The sequence below is a fragment of the Astatotilapia calliptera genome, chromosome 23, assembly GCF_900246225.1.
Source record: "Astatotilapia calliptera chromosome 23, fAstCal1.2, whole genome shotgun sequence".
Lineage (NCBI taxonomy): Eukaryota > Metazoa > Chordata > Actinopteri > Cichliformes > Cichlidae > Astatotilapia > Astatotilapia calliptera.
Window position 1 is genome coordinate 43,854,191 of NC_039323.1, and position 11,167 is coordinate 43,865,357.

General features: G+C 41.4%; 1 protein-coding gene, 1 long non-coding RNA gene and 7 other non-coding genes across 9 annotated transcripts; 4 read left to right on the forward strand and 5 right to left on the reverse strand.

Moving 5' to 3' along the window:
• Positions 1–447: 447 nt before the first annotated feature.
• On the reverse strand, positions 448–2,203 carry LOC113016899 (uncharacterized). Its single transcript, XR_003271327.1, has 3 exons — positions 2,048–2,203; positions 1,774–1,886; positions 448–741 (listed from the first exon to the last, which is right to left on the reverse strand). It is a non-coding gene; the product is annotated as an uncharacterized LOC113016899 (long non-coding RNA).
• A 308-nt stretch (positions 2,204–2,511) lies between these two features.
• Positions 2,512–2,630, forward strand: LOC113017033 (5S ribosomal RNA). The gene has a single exon (XR_003271365.1). It is a non-coding gene; the product is annotated as a 5S ribosomal RNA (ribosomal RNA).
• Positions 2,631–3,477: 847 nt separating this feature from the next.
• Positions 3,478–3,596, reverse strand: LOC113017046 (5S ribosomal RNA). Its single transcript, XR_003271377.1, has one exon. It is a non-coding gene; the product is annotated as a 5S ribosomal RNA (ribosomal RNA).
• A 360-nt stretch (positions 3,597–3,956) lies between these two features.
• Positions 3,957–4,075, forward strand: LOC113017034 (5S ribosomal RNA). Its single transcript, XR_003271366.1, has one exon. It is a non-coding gene; the product is annotated as a 5S ribosomal RNA (ribosomal RNA).
• Positions 4,076–4,921: 846 nt separating this feature from the next.
• Positions 4,922–5,040, reverse strand: LOC113017052 (5S ribosomal RNA). Its single transcript, XR_003271383.1, has one exon. It is a non-coding gene; the product is annotated as a 5S ribosomal RNA (ribosomal RNA).
• A 360-nt stretch (positions 5,041–5,400) lies between these two features.
• On the forward strand, positions 5,401–5,519 carry LOC113017035 (5S ribosomal RNA). Its single transcript, XR_003271367.1, has one exon. It is a non-coding gene; the product is annotated as a 5S ribosomal RNA (ribosomal RNA).
• Positions 5,520–6,365: 846 nt separating this feature from the next.
• On the reverse strand, positions 6,366–6,484 carry LOC113017051 (5S ribosomal RNA). The gene has a single exon (XR_003271382.1). It is a non-coding gene; the product is annotated as a 5S ribosomal RNA (ribosomal RNA).
• A 360-nt stretch (positions 6,485–6,844) lies between these two features.
• LOC113017036 (5S ribosomal RNA) lies at positions 6,845–6,963 on the forward strand. Its single transcript, XR_003271368.1, has one exon. It is a non-coding gene; the product is annotated as a 5S ribosomal RNA (ribosomal RNA).
• Positions 6,964–8,686: 1,723 nt separating this feature from the next.
• On the reverse strand, positions 8,687–10,324 carry LOC113016985 (transcription factor Adf-1-like). Its single transcript, XM_026160231.1, has 4 exons — positions 9,931–10,324; positions 9,762–9,827; positions 9,549–9,629; positions 8,687–9,124 (listed from the first exon to the last, which is right to left on the reverse strand). Exons 1-4 carry the CDS (start codon positions 10,258–10,260, stop codon positions 8,762–8,764), a joined length of 840 nt encoding a protein of 279 aa, XP_026016016.1. The 5' UTR covers positions 10,261–10,324; the 3' UTR covers positions 8,687–8,761.
• Between the last annotated feature and the right edge of the window lie 843 nt (positions 10,325–11,167).

Below are 11,167 nucleotides of genomic sequence, written 5' to 3' on the forward strand. Positions count from 1 at the left end.
TAAAGTAAATTCTCAGAGACAGCATCTTGGTTTGATTGTTGGTTTGTTTTTAATTACATTTGTTGTTGTTTTTAATGGAGTATATGAGAAGGGTGCATAGTGGCATTTAATCATAACATAAAATTACAGTTCCAATTGGTAAATAAAGCAAAAAGCAAAAAATAAATAAATAAATAAGACATGCAGGAAACGCTATCTCAGACATGTATATTTGTGGGTACAGAAGTAGAGCGCATGGGGATTTTTCCTATAGTTGTGTTATTGTGTTGAAAGGTCATTATGTCATGATCATAGTGCACAGGTAATCCTCCACATTTGACTACAACTATTCTGTCAGTGAGAAGCCTGCCCTTATACTGACATTTGGGTTTCCTGGCTCCATCATTTTTTACTTCACATATAACAATACGAAACTTGGCTGTTCTCTCTGTCATGCCACTCCTGGGATCACATCTTCCTTGACCATTACAAATGGCTTTGACCTGTTCGTCATCACTAAGGATGAACGTGTTAGCATCCTTACAACTGTTGTCAACATTGTAGATCTGTTTACTTTTTATTTCTGCATCACATTTTTTTCACACTCATCCTAGCATCTATATGCTGTCGTCTAAACTTTTCATAAGGGGTTTCATTCTGCCGCTTCACCATTGGTTTGGTTTGAAGATTGGCTGGTTTTGAGAGTCCAGTGGCAAAGAGCAGCACAAGCAGCAAACAGGTAAACAGGATCCTCATTGTTTCCTGGAGAAGAAAAAACAGGAACATTTTCATGATTTAGAATTTAGAGGACCAAAAGTAAACTCAGTTAACGATGAAACAGCACAGAAGAACAGGACCAGATCATTATTCTCTGCTGGACCGGTAATTACTCTGTTTGAAAATCCAATATTAAACCAAACAGTGTGACTATGACGCTAAAATGAATGTACCTCATATTCTGATACTGTGATGGTCCAGTCGGGTTAATGTTTGTGTGTCAGTGTAAAGACTAAAGGTATATAGAATACCTGTGTCTGTGAAGTCCCACCGTTATGCCATCTGCACTTTGGTCCCGCTATCGCTCTTGAAAATGATTTGCGCATCTACATCGCTATTTATAGTTCAATATGTGGCCGGAAGTAAGGTGTGCTCTGAGGTGCATCTAGCAAACTCGAGTCATCATTTAAAAACAATACTAACAATTTTCCTTTATTAATATAAACACATCAGTCGATAATTTCTTAGTCGTTTTGATGTAGCCTTTTAAATGATTAAAGGATAAGATCCCATCAATATAACAGCTTCCAAAAGTTATATATCAAAGCCAGTCTCATTTTTGTTCTTTCACAAAGATATGGCAATATTATATTATTATAATATTGTGGTGTTTGCTGGAAAGAACTTTGATCTTAAAAATATATGAACATACCTGTATAGCAGTTCATACGTTAAGTAGCAGTTTAGCTATTTATTAACAACACATTTAACAACAAAAAAGCCTTTTGAATGACTTTCATGGGTGTTGGAATTTATATTGCTGTGTTTATGAGGTTTACCTAAAGGCACCAGGAATTCACAACTTTAATTCACATACATTGAACTATACATGAGAAAATGACAGACCACAATCAATAATCTTAGCAGTCACAGCTAAGTATTGTCTTCATATATGTAAAAGCTGTGTTAGCACTAATATTGATATAAGGTGTAGTCACAAAACTACAACATTCTAGCCAAAGTTAATTATAATATTAGAAATGTATCATTTAAACGTTTCCCAATGACGACACTCACCATGTTTTTTGCTTAACTGATGAGTGATTGGTGGGTTAAACTGCAGGTGTTCAGGCACGAGTCAGTCTTGTGGAACAGCAGGTGGTGAAGATGACTTCAGTCACTGAAATGCTCTGAAGGTGGAATTAATGTTAAAGTTTATTTAAGGATAAATTAATAAAGATTAATACAGAAATTTAGTTATCTCTCTTTCTTGGTTGTATGAAAAATAAGCTTGTTTCCTATAAAAATGTAAATAAAATAAAAAATTAATGTACATGTAAAAAGTTCTTACCAAAAGAGGATTAAAGACTGAGCAGAGATCAAGGCAAGTGCAGAGCGCTGTTATTAAATTCTACCTGAGCAGGAAAAAATAACACTTGGATCTGGGGGCTTCAGTTTTCACACATTTCAGTAGCGCGACCTTAATCATTTGCATCAATATCTACATCATCAGCCCACCTGTTCTAAGAAACGTGAGCACTTCCCTGTTTGTGGTTCAGAAGCATACTGCAAACATAATGTCAGGAATAATGTCCACAGCATGCTGATGCAGGGTGTCATTAATGGCAGGATTTATGGCGTTATTATGGTGACGTTACCGCGGGAAAAGCATTTTTGCAGCTCAGCGTTGAAGCTGCAGTTCGCAAAAAAGGTTTGCATGTTTTCCCTGTAACATGTGAAGCTTAGCACAATACTATATTTTAAAGTGCGTGACATTTGCCAAGTATAAAAGGTCTTTTATAGCCGGCTTCTCTCGCTTACGGCCATACCACCCTGAACACGCCCGATCTCGTCTGATCTCGGAAGCTAAGCAGGGTCGGGCCTGGTCAGTACTTGGATGGGAGACCGCCTGGGAATACCAGGTGCTGTAAGCTTTTGCACTTCCACACACAAACTGCAGAGGGCGCCGCTGCTCACTCAGTGGAGGCAGCTTCAGGAAAAGCTTCATGACAACGCTCCTCATTGCATTTCGCTTTTGTGCAAAACAAAAAAACAACAACAACCAAATATTTAGGAAATACACAAACTTATTTATTCTGTAAATGTACAAAATCTCTGTGGCTAGTCCGTCTGGCCTCAGTCGAGAGGAACTTGTTAACCTTGTAGTTTGCAGCGGGCGCAGTGTCAACCTGACACCCATGTGCAACCAGTTTGAACTCTTATTGGCTGCCGACTGCGGTCCCGAAGAGCACTGAATAAATGCGCATCAGTGTGCTACCCTGAGCAGGGAACACGATATCATGGAGTTTCTAACACGGAGCAAGGTGAAGGTGACGCGACTATGCAGGACCGCCCCTGCTTAGCTTCAGAGATCAGATGAGAACAGGCTGGTATGGCCGTAAGTGAGAGGCTTCCTCGACAACAGGGTTCATGTAGATACTGTAACCCATTTATTGGGATTTAAAAAACAATTTAGAGTGAAGGATATTGATTAGTTTCTACATTTTTTTAATAGCTGCACATGACAACACAGTTATAATGCATACTTAATGCTGCAATATTCACGTCATAAACAATTGTGAGTCTTTGCACAAAAACATCTACAGGTGCTCTGTGCATGTAGAGAGATATTGATGTAACGCTTGAAGAATTTGACATTACTACATGAGCGGAAGAGCTCTTTGCGCAAGACTCACTAACCATCCTATTGGAAAATGAGCTTAAAGAGTGCCTCACATCCGTTTCAACATTTAAACTGTCATTTGTGTGTTGAAGTGCAAAAGCTTACGGCACCTGGTATTCCCAGGCGGTCTCCCATCCAAGTACTGACCAGGCCCGACCCAGCTTGGCTTCCGAGATCAGACGAGATCGGGAGCGTTCAGGGTGGCGTGGCCGTAAGCGAGGGACTGCTTCACAAACAGCCTCTTTATACATGCTGTGATGACACAGTCATGCTTAGGTTTTTTTAATGTCCTGTATATAAGTTGAATTGTCCAAAGCACAAAAATGTTGCACTTCCAAATGGTCCTAACACACTGTGTGCTCTGTGTCACTTTAACACTGTGCTGTGAGAAACGAACATGTGTTATTATGGTGACGTTACCGCGGGAAAAGCATTTTTGCAGCTCAGCGTTGAAGCTGCAGTTCGCAAAAAAGGTTTGCATGTTTTCCCTGTAACATGTGAAGCTTAGCACAATACTATATTTTAAAGTGCGTGACATTTGCCAAGTATAAAAGGTCTTTTATAGCCGGCTTCTCTCGCTTACGGCCATACCACCCTGAACACGCCCGATCTCGTCTGATCTCGGAAGCTAAGCAGGGTCGGGCCTGGTCAGTACTTGGATGGGAGACCGCCTGGGAATACCAGGTGCTGTAAGCTTTTGCACTTCCACACACAAACTGCAGAGGGCGCCGCTGCTCACTCAGTGGAGGCAGCTTCAGGAAAAGCTTCATCACAACGCTCCTCATTGCATTTCGCTTTTGTGCAAAACAAAAAAACAACAACAACAAAATATTTAGGAAATACACAAACTTATTTATTCTGTAAATGTACAAAATCTCTGTGGCTAGTCCGTCTGGCCTCAGTCCAGAGGAACTTGTTAACCTTGTAGTTTGCAGCGGGCGCAGTGTCAACCTGACACCCATGTGCAACCAGTTTGAACTCTTATTGGCTGCCGACTGCGGTCCCGAAGAGTACTGAATAAATGCGCATCAGTGTGCTACCCTGAGCAGGGAACACGATATCATGGAGTTTCTAACACGGAGCAAGGTGAAGGTGACGCGACTATGCAGGACCGCCCCTGCTCAGCTTCAGAGATCAGATGAGAACAGGCTGGTATGGCCGTAAGTGAGAGGCTTCCTCGACAACGGGGTTCATGTAGATACTGTAACCCATTTATTGGGATTTAAAAAACAATTTAGAGTGAAGCATATTGATTAGTTTCTACTTTTTTTAATAGCTGCACATGACAACACAGTTATAATGCATACTTAATGCAGCAATATTCACGTCATAAACAATTGTGAGTCTTTGCACAAAAACATCTACAGGTGCTCTGTGCATGTAGAGAGATATTGATGTAACGCTTGAAGAATTTGACATTACTACATGAGCGGAAGAGCTCTTTGCGCAAGACTCACTAACCATCCTATTGGAAAATGAGCTTAAAGAGTGCCTCACATCCGTTTCAACATTTAAACTGTCATTTGTGTGTTGAAGTGCAAAAGCTTACGGCACCTGGTATTCCCAGGCGGTCTCCCATCCAAGTACTGACCAGGCCCGACCCAGCTTGGCTTCCGAGATCAGACGAGATCGGGCGCGTTAAGGGTGGCGTGGCCGTAAGCGAGGGACTGCTTCACAAACAGCCTCTTTATACATGCTGTGATGACACAGTCATGCTTAGGTTTTTTTAATGTCCTGTATATAAGTTGAATTGTCCAAAGCACAAAAATGTTGCACTTCCAAATGGTCCTAACACACTGTGTGCTCTGTGTCACTTTAACACTGTGCTGTGAGAAACGAACATGTGTTATTATGGTGACGTTACCGCGGGAAAAGCATTTTTGCAGCTCAGCGTTGAAGCTGCAGTTCGCAAAAAAGGTTTGCATGTTTTCCCTGTAACATGTGAAGCTTAGCACAATACTATATTTTAAAGTGCGTGACATTTGCCAAGTATAAAAGGTCTTTTATAGCCGGCTTCTCTCGCTTACGGCCATACCACCCTGAACACGCCCGATCTCGTCTGATCTCGGAAGCTAAGCAGGGTCGGGCCTGGTCAGTACTTGGATGGGAGACCGCCTGGGAATACCAGGTGCTGTAAGCTTTTGCACTTCCACACACAAACTGCAGAGGGCGCCGCTGCTCACTCAGTGGAGGCAGCTTCAGGAAAAGCTTCATGACAACGCTCCTCATTGCATTTCGCTTTTGTGCAAAACAAAAAAACAACAACAACCAAATATTTAGGAAATACACAAACTTATTTATTCTGTAAATGTACAAAATCTCTGTGGCTAGTCCGTCTGGCCTCAGTCGAGAGGAACTTGTTAACCTTGTAGTTTGCAGCGGGCGCAGTGTCAACCTGACACCCATGTGCAACCAGTTTGAACTCTTATTGGCTGCCGACTGCGGTCCCGAAGAGTACTGAATAAATGCGCATCAGTGTGCTACCCTGAGCAGGGAACACGATATCATGGAGTTTCTAACACGGAGCAAGGTGAAGGTGACGCGACTATGCAGGACCGCCCCTGCTTAGCTTCAGAGATCAGATGAGAACAGGCTGGTATGGCCGTAAGTGAGAGGCTTCCTCGACAACGGGGTTCATGTAGATACTGTAACCCATTTATTGGGATTTAAAAAACAATTTAGAGTGAAGGATATTGATTAGTTTCTACTTTTTTTAATAGCTGCACATGACAACACAGTTATAATGCATACTTAATGCTGCAATATTCACGTCATAAACAATTGTGAGTCTTTGCACAAAAACATCTACAGGTGCTCTGTGCATGTACAGAGATATTGATGTAACGCTTGAAGAATTTGACATTACTACATGAGCGGAAGAGCTCTTTGCGCAAGACTCACTAACCATCCTATTGGAAAATGAGCTTAAAGAGTGCCTCACATCCGTTTCAACATTTAAACTGTCATTTGTGTGTTGAAGTGCAAAAGCTTACGGCACCTGGTATTCCCAGGCGGTCTCCCATCCAAGTACTGACCAGGCCCGACCCAGCTTGGCTTCCGAGATCAGACGAGATCGGGCGTGTTCAGGGTGGCGTGGCCGTAAGCGAGGGTCTGCTTCACAAACAGCCTCTTTATACATGCTGTGATGACACAGTCATGCTTACGTTTTTTTAATGTCCTGTATATAAGTTGAATTGTCCAAAGCACAAAAATGTTGCACTTCCAAATGGTCCTAACACACTGTGTGCTCTGTGTCACTTTAACACTGTGCTGTGAGAAACGAACATGTGTTATTATGGTGACGTTACCGCGGGAAAAGCATTTTTGCAGCTCAGCGTTGAAGCTGCAGTTCGCAAAAAAGGTTTGCATGTTTTCCCTGTAACATGTGAAGCTTAGCACAATACTATATTTTAAAGTGCGTGACATTTGCCAAGTATAAAAGGTCTTTTATAGCCGGCTTCTCTCGCTTACGGCCATACCACCCTGAACACGCCCGATCTCGTCTGATCTCGGAAGCTAAGCAGGGTCGGGCCTGGTCAGTACTTGGATGGGAGACCGCCTGGGAATACCAGGTGCTGTAAGCTTTTGCACTTCCACACACAAACTGCAGAGGGCGCCGCTGCTCACTCAGTGGAGGCAGCTTCAGGAAAAGCTTCATGACAACGCTCCTCATTGCATTTCGCTTTTGTGCAAAACAAAAAAACAACAACAACCAAATATTTAGGAAATACACAAACTTATTTATTCTGTAAATGTACAAAATCTCTGTGGCTAGTCCGTCTGGCCTCAGTCGAGACGAACTTGTTAACCTTGTAGTTTGCAGCGGGCGCAGTGTCAGCCTGACACCCATGTGCAACCAGTTTGAACTCTTATTGGCTGCCGACTGCGGTCCCGAAGAGTACTGAATAAATGCGCATCAGTGTGCTACCCTGAGCAGGGAACACGATATCATGGAGTTTCTAACACGGAGCAAGGTGAAGGTGACGCGACTATGCAGGACCGCCCCTGCTTAGCTTCAGAGATCAGATGAGAACAGGCTGGTATGGCCGTGACGCTACTATCCAGACTACTGCAAGACCAAAACCAGCTTAATAAAGCTATTTTAACAGCAGGCCTCATGGGTTTTAACTGCAAACTTGACTTTGTAGTCTCAAACAACAGAATCCAGAAACGACACCGATATCTAATAACTGTAATAATTCGAGACTTTAAAACAAGAAGTTTTAGGGACTTCAGTTTCAAAATGGCTATTCTTGTTTCTCCCAGAGTGAGAAAAGCATCACATCTACTCTTCCATTCAGCTGAGTGATTCCTACAAATCTTAATATTCATTACATTATATGTAGATGACTGGCTGGATTTGAACAGTTCATTGTAAAAGGCAGAACAGTATTTTGCTATTAATTTAGGATATGTAATCACACTATTAACAATAGGTTTATGAATGGAATTGAACTGTTCCTGTTGCTTTTTCAGATTTAAAAAAAAAAGAAAGAAATAAGCTGTGCATTGTTCTCCTTTTTCTAACAGCTGTCTGCTAGCTCTCACATTATGAGACATAAATCATTAGCAATTTCACAGAGATGTGCACATGTTAAATTACTGCTCTAATTACTAAGAAATCGGGCTGTTTCAAATTAAAAAATTTTGCAGTAAACAAATTGTTTTCTGTAGTTTCTTGAAAGGAAAAGTGGGAAGCTAATTTCTTTATACGAGCAATACTACCCTGATTTTCATTAGGCTTTAAACGTACATTCAACAAAGTCTCGACATTAAAGACGACTTGTTGGGCCAGAGCAGTCAGCTATTATCGGACTGGCGCTGTGGAAAAACACCAGTGACCATGATCAAGATACACTTGCCAGTGTTATGGTGTGTACAGTGTAGTAACAGTGCTCTTTCCCGTTGTCTATGCAAACTACAAAGAGCTGCGACATCCTGGTAACTCTTGTCTTGCTTCTCATCATCGTCACAGTATTAGTTCCTAAATCAAAGTCAGTCTTCTAGTGTACCAGACAAACAAAGCACATAATTATAAATAAAAGTTCAAAGATTTTATAAATATACACTACATATTTAATATAAACATATAATATATACATTTGTGCTATACTAATTCCTGTATTTTTGTAATAAGGCTATTGTGGGACTTGGCGGATGTATGTGCACACGTATAAACTAAACACTTGACAACTATAAAAATGTCCTGAAACTGTCAGCAACAGTGTAGCGAGCGCACACTTCACAGCATGCTGTCAGAGAAACTCTCAGCTTCTCTCTACGAGCCTCACAGACAAAAGCAGAAGATGGAAGCAAAGATTTTATGATATTAAGAACAACGCGTAAGAATGGATGAAAAAAAAGAACAACAAAGACGTGTCATCAGGTTTTCTTGTTGTCATTTGTTGTTTGCAGCTCGAAAGCTTGTTGACGGAAGTTGCTCAACAGCGCCATCACCTGTGCCATGGCATCTGCCCGCATTTTGTCCGGCAATGTCCGCAGCCCCTTTGCGACCACGATTCCAAAGTAGTGCGATTCGTCCAGCTCATCCCCTTGCACAGCACACATGTCACGTAATGCTGCCATTTTGGAGCAGTCCGTTAGCAGGTCTTTTATGGAGGTGGTGGCGTGGTCCTCATCGTGTTCCTTCCTTTTATTAGGCCGGCTTTGTGGGGTCGGGGTGATGCAGCGCCGCGTCGGGCTGCCCTCGGACCTGGAGGGGCTCGGCAGAGTCGACTCCATCAACTGCAACGAAACAGAATGGGAAATTACTAGTCAAGGAAGCATCATCAAGCAGTTATTAACCTTACCATAATGACTGCATTGTATGGACCACATCTCCTCCTCAGTGGGTGAAGATGAATTTGCAGAAACATATCTGACATGAGGCAATTATTAATAACTTTTTCCAAAAAATAATTCTTTTAATTTCCACATATATTATGTTTATTTCATCATCACCTTGTCAATGTAATGTTACATTCTCCATTTGTGTATGTGTATATTCCCATTTTTTCCATATGTAAATATGGTTCTGTTAAGTGTTTATAAGCAACCAAGTTTTTGTCATCTGATTATACACAGTGCTATAACAAATATATTTAAAATAGCATAATAGATGAACCACACATGTCTGTGCCAGTCAGGCTAGTCCTGTAAAAGCTCTTACTTGTATTTCGCCTCCCTGGCTGCTGTTGTGTGGTGACGGTCCAGGGGATGCTGCAGCTGAACTCTGGGATTTATCGGGATACTAAAGGAAAAAAGCACCAGTGTAAAAATACTGAGATTCAGTAACACCACCAAACACTTCCGCTATGACTGTACATAGCTAAACATACAGGTGAAGGGCATCAAAACATCACACACAAACAGGAACACTTACAGGGTTAGCCATGTCTTCCAGCACCTGGGCCGGCCCTGCGGGGGAGGATGAGAAGTCTTCGGGACTCTATTAAGGACACATGAACTGTAAAAAACCCAAACCTTCTTATAGTTTGTTTATTTTTATTTATTTATTTTTCTGCACAGCTGGAAGTTATTGCGTCTCGTACCTCTATTGTGTACCTCGTCACGGCATTCCTGTGTTTCACGTACCCGTCCAGCCACGACAGGGACTTCAGCAGCGGAGGGGTTCTCGCTGGTCTCGCTGGCTGGCTGCTTTTGCTGTTGAACTTTTTCTTGGCCCGAACATACCTGTCCCGAAGTTGCTTCCACTTCTCGCGGCATTTGTCCGGCTCTGTCTGGAGGGCGGCTGCTATTTCTTGCCACGACTTGATGCTAACGTGCGGGTTCTTGTAATACTTGTGTCCAGGGTCATAAAGGTTGTGGTGTAACGCAATTTGTTCAGCTAACTGTTCCTCGAAACTTTCGAGCGCCTGCATTTTTGTCCACTTCCGTGAAGCTTTTCTCTTTCCCGGGTCAACTCAGTGTTTCAACCAATCAGCATTCGATCTACGTCTAGCGTCATCAACATCGATACGCGCTGTTTTTTTTAAATTATTATTATTATTATTATTATTATTATTATTATTATTATTATTATTATTATTATTATTATTATTATTATTATTATGTGATTGTGTTTTGTTTAAAGTATTTTAATTTATCAAAATAAATCACATTTTGGGTTGTCTAGACCAAAATATTAAATTTAGCTCCACAAGGGCCTGATATCCCCTTGCGAGGACATTATACTGCTTCTGTTTTATCAAAATTTAAAATGAATGTCTTCATATGTGGCTCTTACGGTATTTTTCTTAGAAACAAATATCGGGTAAAAAAAAACTGGTGATTCTTTGTTTTTACATTCATGAGGTCCCAATCAGCCCAAATATCAAAGACAAATTAAAAATACATGCCATGGAAGAGTTCGGGTCTTAGGAGGTTAAGGATCAGATGGAAATACTGCAGGAAGCTTTGTGATACCTTCACTTTTCTCTGACAGGGGCTCCCAGTCAGTGTGTGTGACAAGTTTACACTGCTAATAATGGACAAACTGACAGCTCAACCACTGAAATGTGGTTAAATATTGATTTTCACCCTAGTCCCTCTGTTATATTTCAAAAGGATTAAAATAATTACTACAGTGTCCACTCTTTCAGGAAACGTGTGTAGTCTGTTTCAGTTTCATCCTTTTGAAAAGCTCCTTTCTTTATCACCAGGATTCATTAAAACAGGTAGGAACCACATAGGGATTTCATTGTGTTTGTGATAACCACTAGAACCTAAAACATTGAAAGAAAAAACTATTTGAAAACTCTTTTGGGTGCAATCTACTTGGTTATATTT